A 24,076-nucleotide genomic window follows, 5' to 3' on the forward strand; every position below is an offset into this window, starting at 1 on the left:
AAAGAATTAGATCCTTTTCCCCATGATGTAGGAAGCAAAGGAGGCAGGGGGAAAGTGTCATAGGTTGAGGAGAGAAGTCCAAGTGTGAATTAGTCAGAGAATGGAAGAGTTAATACATTATCACTTCACACTTAACCCTACTGATAACAGTACAGTGACTCTGATAAGTCACAGCTCCTTTCTTCTGGAGCTATTGGTAACTTATCTCTTAGGATCATTGTGGGGACAAGATAAGACACCTGGCATTATTCCTAGCACCCAGTAGGTTTTTTGTTTTTGCTTTTTCCAATACTTTGTCCACCTGATGCTAAGACATTGATCCTGGGAAAGACTGAGGGCAGAAGAAGAGGGCGACAGAGGATGAGATGGTTGGATGGCTTCACCAACCCAATGTATATGAGTTCGACCAAACTACGGGAGACAGTGAGGGACAGGGAAGCCTGGCATGATGTGGTTCATGGGGTTGCAAAGAGTCAGACATGACTTAGTCACTGAACAAGAAGAAATACGTGTTTGATAAAGGATCATTCCTTTCCAAAGTGCAGAAATAAACTTGTTGATTGATTACAGGTAGAACAGCACTTCCAATATTTAAAATACCACTTTAGTAGCAATCTAAAATGTTCTTAAATGTGCATTTTAATCTATTGCTATTAATGTATAATTAATAGATATTAATCTGTTGATTAATGTACTTATATATTCCAGAATCTGGATTAGTGATTCTTGGATTTCACTGCCAAAGGCCCAGGTTTGATCCCTGGTTGGGGTATGAAGATCCCACAAGTGGTGCAGCACAGCCAGTAAGATAAAATATGTAGATAAACGCCATTTTCAGTTCAGTTCAGTCACTCAGTCATGTCCAACTCTTTGCGACCCCATGGACCACAGCAGGCCAGGCCTCCCTGTCCATCACCAACTCCCTGAGTCCACCCAAACCCATGTGTAAAAACTCCAAATACCCTACAAAACCCTTTCAGTTCAGTTCAGTCGCTCAGTCGTGTCCAACTCTTTGTGACCCCATGGACTACAGCAGGCCAGGCTTCCCTGTCCATCACCAACTCCTTGAGCTTGCTCAAATTCATGTCTATCAAGTCGGTGATGCCATCCAACCATCTCATCCTTTGTCATCCCCTACTCCTCCTTCCCTCAATCTTTCCCAGCATCAGGGTCTTTTCAAATGAGATCAGCTCTTTGCATCAGGTGGCCAAAGGATTGGAATTTCAGCTTCAACATCAGTCCTTCCAATGAACACCCAGGACTGGTCTCCCTTAAGATGGACTGGTTGGATCTCTTTGCAGTCCAAGGGACTCTCAAGAGTCTTCTCCAACACCACAGTTCAAAAGCATCAATTCTTTGGCGCTCAGCTTTCTTTATAGTCCAATTCTCACATCCGTACGTAACCACTGGGAAAACCATACCCTTGACTAGACGGACCTTTGTTGGCAAAGTAATGTCTCTGCTTTTTAATATGCTATCTAGGTTGGTCATAACTTTCCTTCCAAGCAATAAGCGTCTTTCAATTTCATGGCTGCAATCACCATCTGCAGTGACTTTGGAGCCCAGAAAAAGTCAGGCCACTGTTTCCCCATCTATTTGCCATGAAGTGATAGGACCAGATGCCATGATCTTCGTTTTCTGAATGTTGAGCTTTAAGCCAACTTTTTCACTCTGCTCTTTCACTTTCATCAAGAGGCACTTTAGTTCTTCTTCAGTTTCTGCCATAAGGGTAGTGTCATCTGCATATCTGAGGTTATTGATATTTCTCCCGACAATGCTGATTCCAGCTTGTGCTCCCTCCAGTCCAGTGTGTCTCATGATGTACTCTGCATATAAGTTAAATAAGCAGGGTGACAATATACAGCCTCGACATACTCCTTTTCCTATTTGGAACCAGTCTGATGTTCTATGTTCAATATCACGGTAATTCAAGCCTATGCCCCAACCAGTAATGCTGAAGAAGCTGAAGTTGAACAGTTCTATGAAGACCTACAAGACCTTCTTGAGCTAACACCGAAAACAGATGTCCTTTTCATTACAGGGGACTGGAATGCAAAAGTAGGAAGTCAAGAAACACCTGGAATAATAGGCAAATTTGGCCTTGGAGTACAGAATGAAGCAAGGCAAAGGCTAATAGAGTTCTGCCAACAGAATGCACTGGTCATAGCAAACACCCTCTTCCAACAACACAGGAGAAGACTCTACACATGGACATCACCAGATGGTCGACACTGAAATCAGATTGATTATATTATTTGCAGCTCTATACAGTCAGCAAAAACAGATGGAAAAGCTCTACACAGTCAGCAAAAACAAGACCGGGAGCTGACTGTGGCTAGGATCATGAACTCCTTATTGCCAAATTCAGACTGAAATCGAAGAAACACCATTTTACAAAAGTAAAAACTAAGCTGTGGTGATATAAATCAGAATAGTAATTGCCTTTGGGCAGTGGATTAACTAAAAAGAGGCACGAGGGAACTTTCTGGGTTACAGAAATGCTACATATTTGACTGGAATGCTAGTTACCCAGGTGTGTATGTTGGCAAAAGTCATCAAACATTTAACACTTGTACATTTCAATGTACGTAAGCATACTTCAATAAAAAATATATAAATAGGGAAAACTTAAATAAATAAATACCCTTGTACGCTGATAACTTCTAAATGATTATTTCTAAATACTCATTAAAATTACAGACTTGCATATTCAACTTTCTATTTCACTCCTCTACCTGGTTGGCTGATGGCATCTCAAACTTTTCATGCCTTTATATAGCCAACCTCTTGATCTTTCCACTAACCTGCCCCTTCCACAATCAACTTCTCAGTTAATGGCAACTCTGTTCTGCCAGGAAAAAAACTTAAGTGTCATTCCACTTTTCTCTTTCACACTTTATCTATCAGGAGAAACTTTAGAAGATATTCAGAACCACCTATGGCTATGGAAGCCGGATTATGACCACCATCTTCAAACTGGTCTTGTTTCCACATTTTCTTCCCCGACTCAACCCAGAGCCAGCCAATGACTTTTTTAAAATATGAGTTATAAACTTCAGAATAAGAAAATGGATAAATCTGATGCTATAAAAATAAAAACTTCCTAATTATATAGTCTCAAAGTAGAAAAGACATTGATCAACAACCCTATAGAAAAATATACAATATATAATATCCACAGAAGAAACTCAAATAACTCTTAAACAAATGGAAAGATGTGCAACCACATTCATAATAAGAGATACACAAATTACATACTGATACCACTGCACTTCTATCAGATTGGCAGAAATAAAAAATGTTAAGGCTACGAGGAAATAGACACTAGAGGGAATGCAAAAGAGTAAATTCTCAATGAAGGCGGAATGTGGGAATGTCCAAGAAAACCATATATTTACCTCTTGACCCAGCAATATCACTTTCAGGATCTGATCCTAGGGATACTAGCAACAAAACAAAACTCTTATGTGGGAGGCTTTTCACTGCAGTGCCATCTACAACAGCAGAAGCCTGAAAACTATCAAATATCCCTCCACAAGGGCCTTTGTGGCTAAACTATGATACATTCACATCATGAAACCTATCTCCATAGATTGCTCCAGAGTAATTCTCAGGGTATGTTGTTAACTGAAAAATCTGTTGCATAAAATAGGGTGTATTATGCTATCTTTAATTTTAAAAAAGGGGATACAAATGTGAATATGTTTATATATAGTTGTAAGTGGACAGGAAAGCCAAAACCTTTTTTAAAATGACTAAAAGAATAGAAGATAAAGATTGAAGCTAGATTTCTCTTCTTTTATGTATTTAACTCTGGAACCACACAAATGTTTTCCGTAATTAATAAAGGAAAATGCAACCTCAAAAAATAAGGCAAAATGAAATACATGAACCTAAGTGTAGTATTTAGTTGGTAGTTTAACTACAAAGAGAGGAATTATTTTAAGTAACTTTATCACAGAGCAACATGACTGTATTTCCTAGTGGAATGTATTAAAAAGATTAAAAAAAATTCTTAAAATGTTCTCACTAATCATAATGTTACTAATTATATTCGTATTTCAATTCTGGAACCAAGATTGTCAGCAAGAGAAAAGATACATGAACATAAAATCAAAACAATTAAGTAGAAATTCCTAAATTTGGATTGGAATTATCAGCATTAACTCACAATGTATTCTCTCTTTAAAATCTTATTTTTTTCTGAGCTCTACTCCATGAAAAGGCCTATTTAAAAAAAAAAAAATCAATCCAGCGAGCACCCCTAGAGCTCACTTGTGGTCTCTCAATGGCATTTACCACTAAAAAGAATCAAGACTCCCAGGAGAAATGACTGATTCCAAATGGGGGGGAAGAAAATGGGCAAGATGAACCTGCAACATCTTGTTACACAAGAAAGCAAGGAAGCTATGAAAGATTACTGGAACAGTGTCAAAAGAAGTTAGAAGCAAATGTGAAGGGACTCACTATACAAAAGGACAATATTAGCATAAAAAAGAATAACTGCAATGAATAGAAAAATATAATTTATGCTTAAAGCCCATGAGTGGATAACGATACAAAAGGGAAAAAACCCTCATTGGTCACCTATACAGGATGCTAAGGAATAAACTCTTCATCCTGAAAACTACTAACAAAGGGAAAGAATCAAGCATTTATCCTACCTTTCTTGTAGGAACTATACCTGAGGGTGGCCAAATAATAGATATGGGAAAGTTCTTTACATAAAACTTGTTAAAAAATTAAGACTGATAAAGTCAGAAATCACTATTTCACAACTAAAGAAAGCTAAGCGCCGAAGAATTGATGCTTTTGAACTGTGGTGTTGGAGAAGACTCTTGAGAGTCCCTGGGACAGCAAGGAGATACAACCAGTCCATCCTAAAGGAGATCAGTCCTGAATATTCACTGGAAGGACTGATGCTGAAGCTGAAACTCCAATACTTTGGCAACCTGATGCAAAGAACTGACTCATTTCAGAAGACCCTGATGCTGGGAAAGATTGAAGGCAGGAGGAGAAGGAAACAACAGAGGATAAGATGGTTGGATGGCATCACTGACTCAATGGACATGAGTTTGACCAAGCTCCAGGAGTTGGTGATAGACAGGGAAGCTGGCATGCTGCAGTCCATGGAGTTGCAAAGAGTTAGACATGATTGAGCAAATGAAGTGAACTGAATGAAAGAATCTGGACTTCCCAAGTGGCTCAGAGGTAAAGAATCTGCCTCCCAGTGCAGGAGACCTGGGCTCGATCTCTGGGTAGGGACGATTTCCTGGAGAAGGAAATGGCAACACACTCCAGTATTCTTGCCTGAAGAATCCCACGGACAGAGGAGCCAGGCAGGCTACACTCCATGGGGTCACAAAAAGTCGGACACTACTGAGCATGCATGCAATGATCATGAATCTAGTGATGCTCATCAATGGCCACTAAAATCAACAGACGAGAGGCTGATGGGAGTTATTTAATAATGAACGGACAACACCTGATTCTACCATCAATCTTATCACAAATAAAAAGAACCAAGACAACATTCCATGTTTCCTAAAATGATGCAATAGAAAATACAGATCAGTATGAACACAGCAGTCTTACCAAAAACCAAACTTCAATCTGAGTAATTTTCCAGATCCAACCACCAGTTTATAGGAAATAAAGAGGACAGAGGAACATATTAAATGAGATTGTGGGGATATGATTAGCAAAAGCCAGAATGCAGAAAATTCTATGGGACAAAAGACCCAGTTTCTTTAACAAATAAACTACAGAATAAAAAGCTGGAAATGAATCCAAATCTGTAGATTAAAAAGGAAATGAGACATGTTACCCAAAAGTAATGTGTGGACCTTAGATCTAGACCTGAACAAATGAAATGGGTCGGGGCGGGGGGGTGGGGGGTTGAAACAAGGAAATATTTGATAACTGTAAAGAATTCCTGCTCACTTTTAGGAGAATAGTGGTAGTGCAGTTTAAGTACACATTAAAAAACACGTAAGTATTTAGGTATGTATTTATATGACAGCAAGGATTTGCATAACAATAATCTGGGAGGAAAGGGTAGGTGAACATATAAGTGATGTGAGAAAAGACATATATTACTAAAACTGCTGAAGCTGGGCGATGGGCAAGGCGGGTTCATGACACCATTCTCCCTACTTTTGCATATGTTTGAAAAAGTTCTTTGTTTCTGTGTCTGAAATTTCTTATAATAAATAGTTGTTTTACAGGAAATTTAAGCTAGGAAAAAGAAACTAAGTCACATATCATACCAGTACCCTGATCAAACCACCTCACCCAGTCCTTACAGAACCATCTGTGATCAGATCTCCCATGGCTTACTTCTCCGACCCCACTTCCCCTTCTCACTGTGCTCTAACTAACAGGTATCCTTCCTTGCTTTTCCACCAGTATATCAGTCTCATTTCCACCCCAGGACCTTTGTACTTGCTGATCCCTCATCTTAGAACACTCATCTCCCACTACCTGCCTGCTCACTCCCTCACTCCTTCAGATCTCTGCTCAACCATCACCTTCCTCATGTGGCCTTCCCTGATGACCCCATATAAAACAGCAAAATCCCCTGCCTAGCACTCTTTATCCCCATGAGCTAGATAATATTTTTCTCTGTGCCACTTATCCCATTCTGACATAAGACATTCTGTCTGTTAACTCTTTCTCCCCAACAAGCTCCATCGGAGAAGAGATTTTGCCGCCTGTTACTGCTGTACCTTTTAGCCCTGTAACAGTGCATAACTGCCTTTGTGTACTGTCAGTTCAGTTCAGTTCAGTCGCTCAGTCATGTCCGACTCTTTGCGATCCCATGGACCGCAGCACGCCAGGCCTCCCTGTCCATCACCAACTCCCAGAGTTTATTCAAATTCACGTCCATTGAGTTGGTGATGCCATTCAACCATCTCATTGTCTGTCGTCCCCCTCTCCTCCTGCCTTCAATCCTTCCCAGAATCAGTTCAGTTCAGTTGCTCAGTCATGTCCGACTCTGCAACCCCATGAACTGCACCACGCCAGGCTTCCCTGTCCATAACCGACTCCCAGAGTTTACCCAAACTCATGTCCGTTGAGTTAGCTATGCCATCTAACCATCTCATCCTCTGTCATCCCCTTCTCCTCCTGCCTTCAATCTTTCCAACATCAGAGTCTTTGCAACTCAGTCAGCTCTTCGCATCAGGTGGCCAAAATACTGGAGTTTCAGCTTTAACATCAGTCCTTCCAAAGAACACCCCGGACTGCTTTCCTTTAGGATGGACTGGTTGGATCTCCTTGTAGTCCAATGGACTCTCAACTCTTCTCCAACATCACAGTTCAAAAGCATTAATCCTTTGGCACTCAGCTTTCTTTACAGTCTAACTCTCACATCCATACATGACTACTGGAAAAGCCTTGACTAGATGGACCTTTGTTGACAAAGTAATGTCTCTACTTTTTAATATGCTGTTTAGAAAGTGAAGTAGCTCAGTCACATCTGACTCTTTCCAACCCCATGGACTGTAGCCTACCAGGCTCTCCCCTCTATGGGATTCTCCAGGCAAGAGTATTGGAGTGGGTTGCCATAACTTTCCTTCCAAGGAGTAAGCATCTTTTAATTTCATGGCTTCAATCACCATATGCAGTGATTTTGGAGCCCAGAAAAATAAAGTCAGCCACTGTTTCCCCATCTATTTGCCATAAAGTGATGGGACCAGATGCCATGATCTTCATTTTCTGAATGTTGAGCTTTAAGCCAACTTTTTCACTCTGCTCTTTCACTTTCATCAAGAGACTTTTTAGTTCTTCTTCACTTTCTGCCGTAAGGGTGGTGTCATCTGCATATCTGAGGTTACTGATATTTCTCCCAACAATGTTGATTCCAGCTTATGCTTCCTCCAGCCCAGCATTTCTCATGATGTACTCTGCATATAAGTTAAATAAGCAGGGTGACAATATACAGCCTTGACGTACTCTTTTTCCTATTTGGAACCAGTCTGTTGTTCCATGTCCACTTCTGACTGGACCTGCATACAGGTCCAGTATGCTTCCTGACCTGCATACAGATTTCTCAGGAGGCAGGTCAGGTGGTCTGATATTCCCATCTCTTTCAGAATTTTCCACAGTTGTGGTGATCCGCACAGTCAAAGCCTTTGGCATACTCAATAAAGCAGAAGTAGATGTTTTTCTGGAACTCTCTTGCTTTTTTGATGATCCAGCAGGTGTTGGCAATTTGACCTCTGGTTCCTCTGCCTTTTCTAAATCCAGCTTGAACATCTGGAAGTTCATGGTTCACATACTGTTGAAGCCTGGCTTGGAGAATTTTGAGGATTACTTTGCTAGCGTGTGAGATGAGTGCTATTGTGTAGTAGTTTGAGCATTCTTTGGCACTGCCTTTCTTTGGGATTGGAATGAAAACTGACCTTTTCCAGTCCTGTGGCCACTGCTGAGTTTTCCAAATTTGCTGGCATATTGAGTGTAGCACTTTCACAGCATCATCTTTTAGGATTTGAAATAGCTCCACTGGAATTCCATCACCTCCACTAGCTTTGTTTGTAGTGATGCTTCCTAAGGCCCACTAGACTTCACATTCCAGGGTGTCTGGCTCTAGGTGAGTGATCATGCCATTGTGATTATCTGGATCATGAAGATCTTTTTTGTATAGTTCTTCTGAGTATTCTTGCCACCTTTTCTTAATATCTTCTGCCTCTGTTAGGTCCATACCATTTCTGTTCTTTATTGTGCCCAACTTTTCATGAAATGTTCCCTTGGTATTTCTAATTTTCTTGAAGAGATCTCTAGTCTTTCCCATTCTATTGTTTTTCTCTATTTCTTCCTGTGTACTGTAGGAGCTAAATAAATATTTGTTGAATGAATAACTCTGGATCAGACAAGCAGACAAAGTAGTTGTGGGGAGAGGGAACAGAACAGAAGGAGGAAGGAGAGATCAGATGAGCACAAAATAGCGTAAGACTGGGAACGGTCCCAGAGCTCTTCCTCCTGGTTCCAAGCCATTCATAAGGCACAGCTGTACTTCCTGAATTACTCGAGTTCACGTTGCTCTTCAACTTTAACTTCACTTGCTTTTCATTATCAGCCACTGGAAGTTGTTTGGTTTTTTTAAATATAGAAGCTTTGGCAACTTTTCTGAACCCTACCTGCAGCTGACAGAGAGAGAAGGAAAGGCGCAAGGGAACATCAAAGACCCTTCAATACCCAAAGCGCCCGGAGCAGCTCCTTTCTGCCTGCAGTATGGGACAGAAAGGGAAAGAGCAGACAGACTACAGTCTCTGCAGTCGGAATGCCCAGGGCGAGAATTCTGACTTTGCCATTTACCACTTGTAAGTAACTTGGGAAAGTTACTCAGCACCTCTGTACTCGTCTTCTCACCAGTAATATAGAAATATTAACAACTAATCTGTTCTACTTGCATGAAGTCAACTTAGTGGGTGGCGTATAATCCAGTGGTGCTCAGAGCTGGTTACCCATTAGATTCACCCAGTGAGCTTCTGAAAAATACAGATTTGTGGACCCCAACCTCTATCTACTACATCAGGAATTCCACAGACAGGGCCTAAAAATGCATACAGATGTCATTATAACACTTTTGGATGCATTTCTGACTTTTATATAGCCACTGCACCTGGGAACTGTTGCTATATAACAAAAGTTATATAAAGAAAACCAGGAATATTCGTAAGTAACTGATATAAAGTACATTATTATTTTAAGCTATTATTTAACCTTACATGTAACCTTACATGTAGCCTTGAATTCCACTAGACTTCAAACTTTTTGAGGACGAGAATCATATATTTCCCGAAGCACCGAGCGGTGAATTACTATGTACACAGAAGCTGTGGAAGAAACACTTGTTAAATGACTCAATGAGTAAGAGTATTGACTAATTTTGTAAGTAATATAAAACACCATTTTAAAACAATAAAATTAAAAATACTAGTCCTTGATTTGACATTATTCCTGACAATGCTGTCTTCCAATGACATTGGCTTCAGATTTATCCATGCATTTTTAGTTACAGAAACACTAAAAGGATCTTACTATAAGGTATTACGTTTATCACATGGTCTTGTGGCACACACGTCAATATGTTCATGAAGAACTTCGAGGTATGGACCAGATTGCTTCTAGGATCCTTTCCAACTCCTCTATAGAAAGGCTGCATTTAGGCAGTGTCTTAAAGAATGGACTGGATGCAGACAGAATAATTATGGGAAAAGAACACTGCAGGGGAGATCATCACATTCACAATGATGATTCTTCTAGTGGGGAATGAAGTAAAACAAAAATAAGGAAAAGCAGATGAACGGATTTTTAATAAAATGTAATTAGCATAAAAAGAGTGAGTAAATGAATGATAACACAGCCAAAATTCCCAATTAAAATAAAAATGATTTGGTCATGGCATTTCTTGCCAAAAGAGAGTATGCGTTTGAGAGATGTGTGAAAACAGAATGGCTGCTCCGTTTGCCAGGGAGATGTTTAGTGGACTGAGGACTCCACTTTTCTAACCATTTCAGGATACCTGGGTGTAAGTCTGTGGTAACGATAGAACCCAGCTTAACAGAAAATTCAAAAGGATTCCTTTGAATTTCGACGAGGAATAACCACCAGGCAGGCTACTGGTCTGGCCAGAATCAAGGTCAACATTTCAAAGCATGGGCAGGCACTTTAAAGAGCCTTTCCAGAATTAAGATCTCAGGGTCAATTATTGAAATCTCTGAGACAGAAATAAGAAGGAAAGAAACTGAGGGAGAGAGAAATGGACAGTGTGGTTTAAATGAAAGCAAACAGGGGACTATTTATTTATGCCTCCAGCACATTTTGTGAAACACTGAACAAAAGTTAGAGAGGATTTGACTTTAAGGAGTGGGTGATGGAAGTATTAAAATTTATTAGATGTATCTCTAATTATTAGATTATTAAATGCATCAAAATATAGGTTGAAGAAGTTATTTCTCACATTATGAAAGGTGTTAATGCTGTTATATTTGAGATGCTTTACTCCTCTATTTATTAATTTATTTTTTAATGATGTTATAAGATATGGAAGTAAAGATGGCAAAGCAAAGGGTAGCTGGAGAGCTGGGCTTACTAAACTGGCTCTGAACTCATTAAGAAGTAATAAATAGGAAACACACTTAAGATATACAAAAATTTTGGAGAAAGTAGAAAAGATAAATGATAGAAAGATTTCCCAGGTTGTGCTAAATACAACAGAGAGAAGTATTAACTAGATCAACAGAAAAGGCCAGTCTGGAGAGATCTTTAAAATATCAGGGCAAAACTAAAAAGATATTCAAGGAGAATTACAGGTAGTCACAGAAGTGAGATACAAGGAGAAAGAAGTGGATGAGATTTCTGGTTCTACAAAGTCATCATTTACAAGCAATCATTAAGAAAATCATACTCAATGAACACTCCTGGGTTTACAATCATAGTAGGAGAAAGCAACAACCACTTTATATGTTGTGGTTTAGCAGAAAGAGACTGGGCTTGAGATAGCGCTAGATACAAAACATGACTCTACTGCACTACCACTTCCTAGCCTTGTAAATTCTGCAAGTTAAGTCCCTGTGACCTTCTGTTTCACTTGTTAACAACGGCAATGAAACTTACACCTTATAGAAGCATTCACTGGAGGTAATGCACATAAGGTACTCACCACAGCACTCGGTAGGTGCTGCTATTAGTGCGATAATCATGAATATTATTAGCTTCATAAATATTATGTAGCAAAGGAGTCAGTCAACAAAAATTGATTAGTCACATATTATACGCCAGGGTAGTAGTGCGAGGTATGAAGAAGATTGAAAGACAGACTGCGGACACTTATTTGAAAGGAGAGAAAAAGAGAACAGTCCAGGAAACATGATAAAACATCAGAAAATATTTTAATAGCATTCAATTGTATAATTTTTTTTAGAAGTCTTCTCTTCTTGAAGTTTTGAAAATACATCAATGGTCAGCTTTTTAATATACATACCACAGGAACACATTCTGGAAATGCTGATACCAGCAACATAATGGTTTGTAAGCTAAAGGAAAAGAATTAGTGTATAAGCAAAAAAGGTTGTTACTGGGGTCACTAATCCAAGGGAAAGTCCAGGTTAGAACTGCCAGGAGGAATCTATAATCTCGAGGCCCATCCAAACCACAGGTACACCTTGGCTCTAAGAACAGGGTACCAGCAGAACAGTTTCTACAAAATGTGCCCTGCACTCATGAATTCCTGTCCCCCACAACAAAGAGTAGCCAAAAAGACAAGACCTAAAGAACACACAGAGGGCCAAGGCACCCAAGTGAAAGAGTTCAAAGCTCAAAACATAAGAGGTAGCAGCCTACAGTATTTAAAAGGATGAATTAAAAATAAAAGCTCTTACATAATAATATAAACTAAAGATATAAATCTCAAATTAACAATTAAAATTATTTTGATTTACCTGATTGCTTAGAATTTCTTTCTTTCCACTGAATATTTTTGCATTTGATCTGGTTTTGTCTCTCTTTTCGGAGTCGTTCTAATCTTTGAGCTTGAAAAGAAATATTATAACTATAAGTTTGTCAATGAAAGTTTACTATAAACAAAGACATAATTAACTACCTTTATATGAATAAAGATGTTTTATATTGCATATGTAGGGAAAAAGTCATAAAATTTTAAAGGTGGCACCCCTGAAAAGCAAATACCAACAAAAACATGAAAATATTCTTGATTTATAATTGAAATTAGAGGATATAAAACATTAATAGAGATCATAAAGATAGTATTAACATGGAAGAGAATAATAAAATGTGAAAACTTCTGTGATTAATATGACATTTCATTATATAAATCATTAATAACGGTCTTAAAGGAATTTTAATGCACAAATGAACTGAAGTGAATATTACATTACAGGAATAAAATTACTGTTATGAATTACTCTACCCGTTTCAAAAATTAAAGATAAATGAACTCAGACTAGACTATTAAAGTTTTAAATATAAAATCCTTTATCTAAAAATCATGAAAATTATAAAATGTCAAAGCTATATAAATTAGCATAGCTTTTCTTCAGTGGGCTGAAACAGTTTATAGGTAGTAAAATAAATGATTTGTATCTTTGTAACATTAGTCAAATCTTAAAAAGAATAATTTTTCTTATACAAAATTTTAAGATATGCTGAAAGGATTAAAAAGTAAATTCCTTGGTCACTCGAATACCCCACAATCTTAATTAATTATTAGCATCTAAGTGCTAGCTTAAGAAATTCCAACAACAAAAACAAAAGCATCACCTAAAACTATGCATTTGTGATTATACTACGACTGGCTGCTCAACCTTCAGAAGCCAGCTAACTGGGTCTTTTGAAGAGATACCGTACAGCAAACAACGCTGTCCAGCACGTGGAGACCACAATGGAAAAGAACGCCACAGCTTATGCCACCTCTTCATATTAGGCTCCTCTTGCTAGTCTTCAACTTCCTATCCTGGCCCAACGCTAATAAAAATAAATAAATAAAATAAAGTTTTCTTTCAACCACTTTCAAGGTAGGAAATCTTACATTCCTGCCTTAGCACTGTGGCAGTGAAACACTGGAACGGATCTTGCTAAAGTTAAACTATGCTGGCAAAACCATTCTGACAGTGTCACTCGATCGAACCCAACTCCACAGCAGCAAAATACATTCAACTGCAATTAATAAATTTGAAGGGTACAGCCAAAGTATTATAATCATACAGCTCTCAATTTAGCAGCATTCTCCTACTAAATCCATTCAGCCTGTCATAAAAGATATCTCAATAACTTGCAAGGAAGTCAGTTTCAACTAGAGAACTGCGAACCAATGGTTCGAAATTATATTCAAACCTTCACTCGAATCCTATTTTGCTTAAAGTTCCTTTGGATACTGGGAAATGCTATTAATTATTTTCATCACAAAAGCAAATTATTCTTTGTATTGACAGATGTCACAGAACGCTGAATTCTGAACCAAAACCTTAACATGCTTTTTAGTGTAAACTGTATCCTGTTCTACCAGCAGTACTCCTTCCCATCCATTTTAGATATGGACTATGAAAATGAGCATGCAAATATTTTCAGGGTTCTACTATATATCCCACATTACTTTCCCTGGGAGTTAGCAGGTTACTGCCACTGATTAGGAGACTATATTTTCTGATTATCTAAATAAAAAAATTATCTCATAGAATACCATCATATTAAAACAACTACATTGTATAGTCTAAACAGTTGATCTACGTAAAGGACTTCATCACATACCCCTTGAAATGCTCCCCAAAACCATAAGCTGGAAAAGGGGAATGAATTTTTAAAAGCTAACGACTAAATATACCTATGCTAAAACTGAGCATTTTCAGGCCACGAATACCAAAGGGTAGAGAGATCAACTAAATAATGTATCAAAAACGGGGGCACCTTTTCTCATCTCACCTCCCAAGTAGGACTTCCAACTAAAAGCGGCCTTAACAGCTGGCTGTCTCCCTCCAATCCGCCACCCAGTACGATTCCTCCAAGGGCGAGAACTGTCTCAGGCAGCGCAATCCTTGTCTGGCCAGCTCTCTTTATCACGTAACCTGAACCCTGCCTCCTGGTAATAGTGTAGCTCTGCTAAAGATCCTCAAGACAGTCCACTTCCCTGTCTACATGGTGACTTTTTAGAACAGAATCTCGAACATTTCTCATAGTCAACTTTTTCACCTACTCCTCCTCTGTCTGCTTCCTCTAACAGCGTCATTCCAGAGACTCTCACCACTCAGTCGCAGAGATGGAGAGATGCCTTAGACTGTTAGTAATACACTCATGTTCCTATCAATACAGAGTAACTTTTCCCATTAAACTTATTCCAACATTACGCATTATTCTATAAGACTGTTTACTGATTTAAAGCTCAGAAGACAGGACTAAAAGGCAATGTTTACCTGTATTTGAGCGTCTTCTAATACCAAAGTCCCAACTTGAGGTAATATCGACCGACTGGGCGTACACATAGCCCTGAGTCTCACCATTGCTTCCCTGAATTTCTGACCCACTGTCTCCAGGCACTGAAGGAGGATGAATCTTCTCTAGGTCAACATCATGATCAATGAGAACCATCTCACACATTCCTGTGTCATCACTGGTCACATGTGACTGTCGAATATGAGCTAGAATGATAGTTGGATTGTCCAAGAAGGCCATCCTTTCTGTGGGCCAATTTCCTTAAAAGGCTATTTTCTCCTCTTCATATTGTTTCACGGGCTCAACTACCTAGAAACATGATGCACACAGCAACATTTAAGAATAAGGCAGAGAATGACTGAATCATTTTTCAAACAAATTCAATGTGGTAAAAATGCTACCTTGAAAATCAACATTTATCCCTGTAGCTAGGAGCTTAAAAGGATTAAGTCTAAGCTGAAAGGAAATCCTTAGAAGCACTAGGGGCTACTGCTCTAGTCAATGAGCTCTCCATGGTATCAGAGAAGATGGCTTGCTCTTTTACAAAACAAATAACAGTAACTCCTTAGTCAGCCCACTCAAAGCACATAACTACTGTTAAAACAATAAATTTCCCTTTCTTTCTCCCTTCATTCCCATGTAGTCTTCTCATTACTTTATAAGGTCATGGGGGAACAAGCTGTATTTTCCTCAAATGACGTGCTAAAGTATGAAACTATATTTCTTCAGTTTATATTCCCCTCTCCTGTCATAGTTGTGAAATGCCTAAAAGGGCAAAGACATGCTTTCTGAGTTACCAGGAATTTTACAAAAATGTACCATCAAACTTATTTTGTTCAATACATACATTTTCCTTCCTTCTGATTCAAGACAGTATTGTGCTTTTAAAATAAAACTTATTAATCAAACTTGTCTGCTACCAGATTAATTTCTTATTTTAGAAACCTAATTATAAGAACTGCTTCCTGAATCCTGTTAAAACTGTAATGATGTTTATTCTGGGAACAAAACGGTACCTCCTCAGTTAAATGGGAATACTCAACAAGGAAGATATTACAGGACAGTAGTTAGGAACCTAAGGGCTTACAGGCAGAACTGGGTTCAGATCCTGGCACTATCACTTGTTAGCCACGTGAGCTTGGTCAAAGTAGCTTTAACCTCACTGAGCCTGTTTTCTTTCATTTACAAAATGGAGATGATGTGGGGATGAAAGGATATACAGAAGATTATGTGGGTAAAATGCTTAAAAGAATAACTGGTACATAATTAAAAATTAGCTGCTCTTAATAATGATGGTAAAACTATCATTACCAATTTCAATGTTCAATTCTTGTTGAACATGAACTAAAATATGTCAACAATTTATCCTTTTCTCGTAAGTACACAGCAGGTAAAAATAAGTGTGTTTCCTTTGTAACAGGACTCTGCAGGTCATCTGAGTCACCTTTCTGCTCCTCTAACCAGTTAGGAAGTGCAAGGAATGTGAAAGCCAGACTGAATGCATTCTCAGGAACAGTCCTGGCAGATATATATTCTTAGAAGGACCTAGAACACCATGGTTTTGTCATTTGTTTCTTCTGGAAATGGAACATGGGAAATCTAGTTAACAAATTACTTCAGCTAACTGAAATTTTAACATTTTCTATCTGGCAACATATCATTCTATTAACATCACTTGGTGGATCTTAAAGACACTGAGAGGAAGTTTAACTAAGGAGCATCTCTAATCAAGTGAATTATATTCATCTTCATTTTTTCCTTAAATATGCACTAAGTACTTATTTTACACAGAAGCTAATGGGAAATGCAAAGATAAGGTAAGGCTGAGTCAAAAAGTTTATACCCTAATATTGATCTAGTATATCTCCTAATATCATGGGATTCTTCTAAGTGTCAAATTTCTGAGACACTTAGTCTCAGAAACATTAATGTCAGCCCACGACTTTAAGTGTAATAATCAGAAAAAATTACAGAAATAAAGGGGAGCATTTAAGTTTCACTTGTAAAAATAAGAACTTCTTATACAACAACAAAGAGATGTATATAACCATAGAATCAGGTATGACAGTATTTGTTTTGTAACAGAACCACAGAATCACAGATCAAGAACACTTCATCTTTGTAGCAATCATGATAAGCATCTTCCCCATGAAAGTAAGGCAACAAGGCACCAGCACAGGGGCAGGTGTTTTTAACTTCATATTGACTAGTTTGCCCCTGTAAAAACAAAGGGCTTCAGTGAGAAACCACACTTTTAATGGGTATTCTGATACCAAAAGGGCTTCCCAGGTGGCCCAGTGGTAAAGAATCCTCCTGCCGATGCATGAGTTACAGGAGATGTAGGTTCAACCCCCGGGTTGAGAAGATCCCCCAGAGTAGGAAATGGCAACCTATTCTAGTATTCTTGCCTAGAGCCTGGAGGCCCACAGTCCATGGTGTTGCAAAGAGTCAGACACAACTGAGCATGCGCGTGGACTGGCACCAAAAAGCCCAAGCACAAAGCAGCAAAAGTACACTGGCGTATCTTCAGCAGGACCTTTTTCAGGAAGATGAGTCTGTTCCATCACCGCTTCTGGAGAAGTTATGGGCAAACACTTCTGAAGGCACATACCAACTCCCTAACTATCCTAACAGAACAGAGGCCCCCAAAACACCCTAACATGAGCAGATATCTTCTCTACTAGTATACACTATGGCTTCCTACAATGAGGACTCTATATGTACCGTTCAACAAATATTTATTCAGTGCCAGTTCTGACAGGGAACTCCGAACTATCCCGAAAAGCATGCTTTCTACCACCTATGACATGTACTTGAGGATTTAGACTGAAAGTTCTATCAGGTCAGGGGCCATAATACCATATCCTTTCTGGCAACAAAGCAGTTTGCACACAACAGGAATTCAATAAATGTTGCTGTCTGACTTTCAAGGACTACGTAATTTTGTTTCAGAGATAAATTATATATGAGCATGTCATGTGTATGATTATAAAGAAAGAACTGCTTTTAAAAAAATTAATACAGGCATGAGAAGGTCTCTACAATGTACCTTCAAAAGTGTCACCTTGGGACACTATCAAATTATTCCAAAAACACTTTCCAGAACCAAAAGAATATGTTTTAAATCATCTGAAGAGTGGCGAATTATCATTTGAAGGTCGATTTGAATTGTAAGACAAAGGTATTCCAGAAAAGCAAGTTCTTTTCTTGCATCAGTTGCGCAGAGATCAAAGACCTTTAAAACCAAACGTTGGGACTTCCTGGTGGTACAATGGACAGGAATCGCCTGCCAACACAAGGGACACAGGTTCAATCCCTGGTCTGGGAAGATGCCACACACTGTGGGACAACTAAGCCTGTGTACTAGAGCCCACAAGTGATGACTACTGAAGCTTTAGGGCCCATGAGCACAATTACTAAAGCCCATGCACCCTAGAACCCCTCTGGGGCAACTGCTAAACCCATGAGCTGCAACAACTGCTACTGAAGCCCGTGCGCCTAGAGACCATGCTCCGCAACCAGAGAAGGCACTGCAACAAGAAGCTCGTGCACTGCAGTGAAGAGTAGCCCCTGGATTCGCTGCAACTAGAGAAAAGCAACGAAGATCCAGCACAGCCACAAATAAAAACTAAATTAATTAAAAAAACAAACACTGGCAGGAGTTCAGAGAAATGGGCACTTGCATGTACTATCAGAAGGAATGAAAACTGAGGCTTTTTAAGGGGTAGGTTGGTAGTATCTATCAAAGTGTAAAACAGGAGTACCCTTTGGACAACACTGCTTCTAGGATTTGCTCTAAGGAAGCAACTGCAAAAATACTTATCTCAAGACTGTAATACTGAAAATCTGAAAGTAACCTAAACATCCTTTAACAGTGTATATGCCATGACACATCCCTACAACAGAAGACTACACAGTAATTTAAAACACGCGGTAGAGAATGGATGGACAAAAGGTGGTACACACATACAATGGACAGTTACTCAGCCTTAAATACGCTAAGACACGTTAAAACACAGGGGAATTCTGAGGACGTTATGCTACATGAAATAACCTAATCACCAAAGGACCAAGAATCAAAACCAAAAAATCAGAACCAAGAATCAAATCCAAGAGCTTGGGATTTAAACCACCCTGTGGCCTCTCAAAACAGCGGAACAAAAACTACAACAGCTACAATAAACATGACTTTTAAAAGTCCTGTTGTTGAGTTCAGGGCCTGAGAGAAGTTTCTCTCATGGGTCCTCATGAAAGATGTAAGACAGTGAATGTGTTATGCAGTAGACTGGACCCTTAGCCTTCCCTCCAGTAATGCCACCATGATTTGTACAGAGCACATGTAATGACCGTTCGAAACTAAAAATCCTAACATTTTACACGTGAAATGAACTCCAGAGATCATCTACTTGTTGACCTGAAACCACAGAGAAGGGTTCTACTTTAAATCCCCAGTTAGGTGTGAGTATCTTTTAGAAAATCCCCAGAAATTCAAGCAACTTCAGCTACAAAATCCACACATAAAATATTCTGTCTCTTTAAATAGCCCCACCAGAAGCAAATGAGTCCCCCTTATACTTCTCCACTGACTAAGGACCTGAAATAGCAATGTGACTTAAAATGCTCACATCCAGCCAATGGTAAAGGGAAATTCCTGTTCCTGAACTTTCAAAACACCGCACATTCACTTCCCTCTGCCAGACAGACTTCACAACCCCCTCACCTGCAATCTGTGAAAACTTGTCTGAATGAGCAACAGCCTGAGGCTTCTCAGAGGTCTGCAAACTCCCAATCAAAAATTACTGCTGCCCCATCAATGTGTCATATAAATGTTGGCATGTTAATTGTGCATTTATAAGATTGTTAATGGTTAGTTAATTTACCTCCCACACTATTATTGTACTTGAAATGATTTAACGTCTGCTGAGGGAGTTAACAACATGTAACAGCAGATGCGAGATTTTTTTTTTACCTTTCCACACTGTACCCCGACTTCATGCTATTAGCATTAGGCAAGCTGAACCTAATTCCTACACAAGATTCCTTAGAAATGGTCTAGAGGCACTCACAAATACTTTCCACAACCAGAAATGATCACAAGTTAGAAAAACAAAGGCTTTTTATTAGGTACAAAGTTTTCCATTTATAAAAACTGACAGACCCTATTTTTTACTAAGATTTCAAAATTCTTTAATCTCGTTAAACTTCAGAATTCATAAGTCTTGAAATTCAAAAATAAGTGAAATGACCATTAAAACAAATGCACTTTATTGATTTTAAATCTTTTTCCAACTCTCTCCAATTTAAATCTAAATTAAATCTTCACTTACTTTTTTTAAAGGACAAAATTGACCCTTTTCCCCCCTCAGGAGATTAAAATCTTCCCCCATGTGAATATGCCTAATTAAACAGTAAATAGTAAGACCTGACAACTGGAGAGTTTAATTTTTCCCTTCACATTTTTATATCTACACTTTGACTAAAAGTACTTACTAAATTACAACAACAGAAAAGAAATGCTTGTATCTTCTTCTGAATAATATGGTATTCATTCACTAAACATCACTGGGAACTAGGCACTGGGACTCATATATATAAAAAATGATATGAACACTGACCTGCACCCTCCAGAGGCTTACAAACTTCAGCAGCTGAGCCATGCTGTGCACACACGTAACAGTAACATAAGGCAATATGCTAATCAGCAAATGAGACATCAAGACAGTATGTTTTCCAAGAGACAAGAAAGTTACAGAAGGCTTCAGGAAGGACGAAGGTGGGATTTAAGGCTTTTATTAGGCAAAAAACATAGGGAGAACAGTAATAGGTGACAATTACTGAGCTTCTTACTCTCACTTGTACTTTTCATGTAATCACATAGTTCATCCTTACTACCACCCCAGGAGGTAAGTATTAATATTATCCTCATTTCATAGATTATTAAAAAAAAATTAAGGCTTAAAGGCATTAAGCAACTTGCCCAAGGTCACATGGTAGATTTTTGAGTGTTTTAAGCTCCTTCTGTCAATAAGTTCACTTGTCATTTGCTTTGACGAACAGAATGTAGTCAAAGTAATGTGGGATTTCTGAATCTCGGTCTTAGGAGACTCTGCAGTTTCTGCTGCAGCCCTCTTTGGACCATGTGAATCACAAGAGGTTCAGGATAAAAGACCAAATGCAGAGAGGCTCAGCTGTCAGTCATCCCAGCTACTCTGATACCACCCCCACCGTGAGTGCCTGAGGTCATTTGGGAACAGTGAGACCCTCACCAACCTACCAGGACACCAGATCTCCTCTCCTATCAAGTATCTCCTGTGGACGAAGGGACCCTGACCCTGGATTTTTCTTTCCTTGTACCACTAACATCCACCTGAAATGTCTCTGAACCTTACCATCTGCCAAGATCCAGGTAAAAGGAGCCTGGTACAGTACCGTGCCTCTCAAACTTGTCCACGGATACACCTGAAGGGCAGAGGAGAGTAACCATAAATCAACATAAGAGAGAACCTAGAGGGAGCCACCTAAAGCAACATGCTGTAAGAAATTTATTTTTAAAGTTCATTCATATTTTGCATTCTAGCCTATAATATACTGCACCTGTATGTCTTCAGAGAAAAAAATATTTTACCTTTGAATGTAATCACTAAAACAGATAGTCCTGGAAGAAGCGCCATGCTTACTTTATAGCTTCTAGGACCAACTGGCACATATTGAGATTCTCAACACCTTATTTTGAACACAGACTCTGGTGTCAGAAATATCTGATTGTCTGAAGATAAAATGGTCCTTTATCAACGGGTAATTCAAGATCTAAATTTTGCTCAAAATGTTTCCTATGACAAGTATGAAGAACAGCCGTAATTAATAATAACACTAATCTATACATGAAGTTCTAAGCACAAATTAGACAAAAATTTCTATTATAATAAAGCTATTATAAAACAATCAGTATTTTCAAAGTGTTTTAAAAATCTGTTTATTAATTATTTGAAATTATTATTAGCAATAGCTGTGAAACTTCAGACAACGTACCCACCCACCACCTCCAAAACTCCAAAGCTGCCAACGTTTCTGGCTGTTACAAGAAATCTGCTAGTTTGGTGCAATGTAGAATATCAGTAAAAAGGTAGAAATTATAAAAAAATAATTGAAAGAAATTATGGAATTGAACAGTAAAAGAATTAAAATGTATCAGAGAGACTTAACTATAGATTTGAACTTGCAGAACAGGAAGTGAATTTGTAGATAGATAGGAGAAGGCGATGGCACCCCACTCCAGTACTCTTGCCTGGAGAATCCCATGGATGGAGGAGCCTGGTAGGCTGCAGTCCATGGGGTCATGAAGAGTTGGACACGACTGAGCGATTTCACTTTCACTTTTCACTTTCATGCATTGGAGAAGGAAATGGCAACCCACTCCAGTGTTCTTCCCTGCAGAATCCCAGGGACGGGGGGCCTGGTGAGCTGCCATCTATGGAGTCACACAGAGTCGGACATGACTGAAGCGACTTAGCAGCAGCAGCAGCAGCCCTAAATTATTTTTCCAATGAGCGTTGTCTCTCTGAGATAAGAGATTAGATTGACACTTGTGATAATAAACAATTTTAGGTTTTAAGATTCCAGATTTAAGAAAAAAAAGATTCCAGGTAAAAATTATTTACAATTTTACCAAAAGAAATGAATAATGCCAAAGACACTAGACTGCTTCTCAATATGAAATTACCAATATAAGAGATGAAGCCATAAGTAACATTCAACCACTACCAAATATTCATTCATTGATGTCATTCATTCAACAAATGTTTATTAAGCACTTACTATATGCCAGGCATTAGAAATACAACGCTGAGCAAAAAAATTTGAAAAGACTTGACCACTGCTTTCATGGAGCTGAAACTGCATCTGGCAGTCAAAATTAAGATGGCTCCAGAAATTCTTCTCTTGATATCCAGGCCTTTGTGTTATTCCCTCCCCTTGAGTCTGGGTGGAACCTGACTTGCTTCCAGCCAACAAAGTACCACACAGGTGACAGGAAGCGTCATTCCCTTGACTACTTTCTGTTAACTAAAACTTCACACTAAGCAACTGAAGAGAGAGATTTGAATTTGGAGATTTCCCTGCCAGCACTGAAAAAGCAAACAGCCACATTATGGAAATAGGCAAGGCAAGAATCTGAGAGCAGCCTCTAGGAGCTAAGAGTGGTCCCAGCCAAGGATAATAAGGAAATGGGGACCTTATGCTGGAATTCACTGACAAGTTAATTTCTTTTTTTTTTTTTTTTTTGCTTTTATCTTTCTTTTTTTTGACAAGTTAATTTCATCCCTTTGAGATCCTCAGCAGAAACCCCAGATGAGGGAACTCCCTGGTGGTCCACAGGTTAGGACTCCATGATTCTACTGCTGGGGACCCAGATTCAATCCCTCATCAGGGACCTGAAATCTGCCTGGTATGGCCAAGAAAAAAAAGAGAAAAAGGAAAAGGAAAAATGAGGAAACCCAGCTGAAGCCTTGACTCCTGACACACTGAGAGACAATAAATTTGAGTTGTTTTAAGCTCCTAAGTTTGTGGTAATTTGTTATGCAACAATAGAAATGAAAATATTAATATAGAGAGCAGGAAAACATCCTAAACCCCTTTACCTTCACATACAACATTTAAGGCTCTTTACAACCCAGTTTCATTCATCTGCCCTTTCTTCCTAGCATGCAACTCCCAGGACTATTCTGAACACAGTCCTGCCTTCGGTAATGATACTTCCTTTGTGTGAGATGTGCCCTTATCTTCCAATACAAACTTTCTTCTAAGTCCAACTCAAATATTTCATCTTGTGTGAACCCTTCTCCAATCTCCAGGGTCCAAACTGTTTTGAAAACACTTTATTTCTACCTTCAATACAGTTAGTTATGTGAATATCATGTTTAAGGAAGTCTCTGATTCAATTCTAGATTCAGAAATGTGGTTACTCTATTAAGGTATAAATCTCTCTCCCTCAATCACTTGTAGTTACTGAAGATAGAAATCCCTGGACTCTCACCAACTGTACTGCAGTGGTTCTAACGTGGTGGTTCTTAACTGGAAGGCAATTTTGCTCCTCAGAGCAAACATCTAGGGACATTTCTGGTTGTCACAC

At 38.8% G+C, this 24,076-nt stretch overlaps 1 protein-coding gene across 10 annotated transcripts in view; it reads right to left on the minus strand.

The window, feature by feature from the left end:
* The window catches only part of MAPKAP1 (mitogen-activated protein kinase associated protein 1), a 239,815-nt gene that overhangs the window by 195,957 nt on the left and 19,782 nt on the right, over positions 1 to 24,076 (minus strand). For 4 of the 10 annotated variants that reach the window (XM_018055771.1, XM_018055770.1, XM_018055772.1 and 1 more), the window contains exons 2-3: positions 14,931 to 15,258; positions 12,447 to 12,536 (exon numbers count right to left, since the gene is read on the minus strand). The exons of 1 other annotated variant lie outside the window; for it this stretch is intronic. In XM_018055771.1, the coding sequence (XP_017911260.1) occupies positions 12,447 to 12,536; positions 14,931 to 15,189 (349 nt within the window). In that variant the 5' untranslated portion in view covers positions 15,190 to 15,258. Of the gene's footprint in view, positions 1 to 12,446; positions 12,537 to 14,930; positions 15,259 to 21,338; positions 21,409 to 24,076 lie in introns of all 10 variants that reach the window. 5 more of the 10 variants (XM_018055769.1, XM_005687140.3, XM_018055775.1 and 2 more) reach the window with 2 other exon arrangements.

Source organism: Capra hircus, chromosome 11 (assembly GCF_001704415.2).
Source record: "Capra hircus breed San Clemente chromosome 11, ASM170441v1, whole genome shotgun sequence".
NCBI lineage: Eukaryota > Metazoa > Chordata > Mammalia > Artiodactyla > Bovidae > Capra > Capra hircus.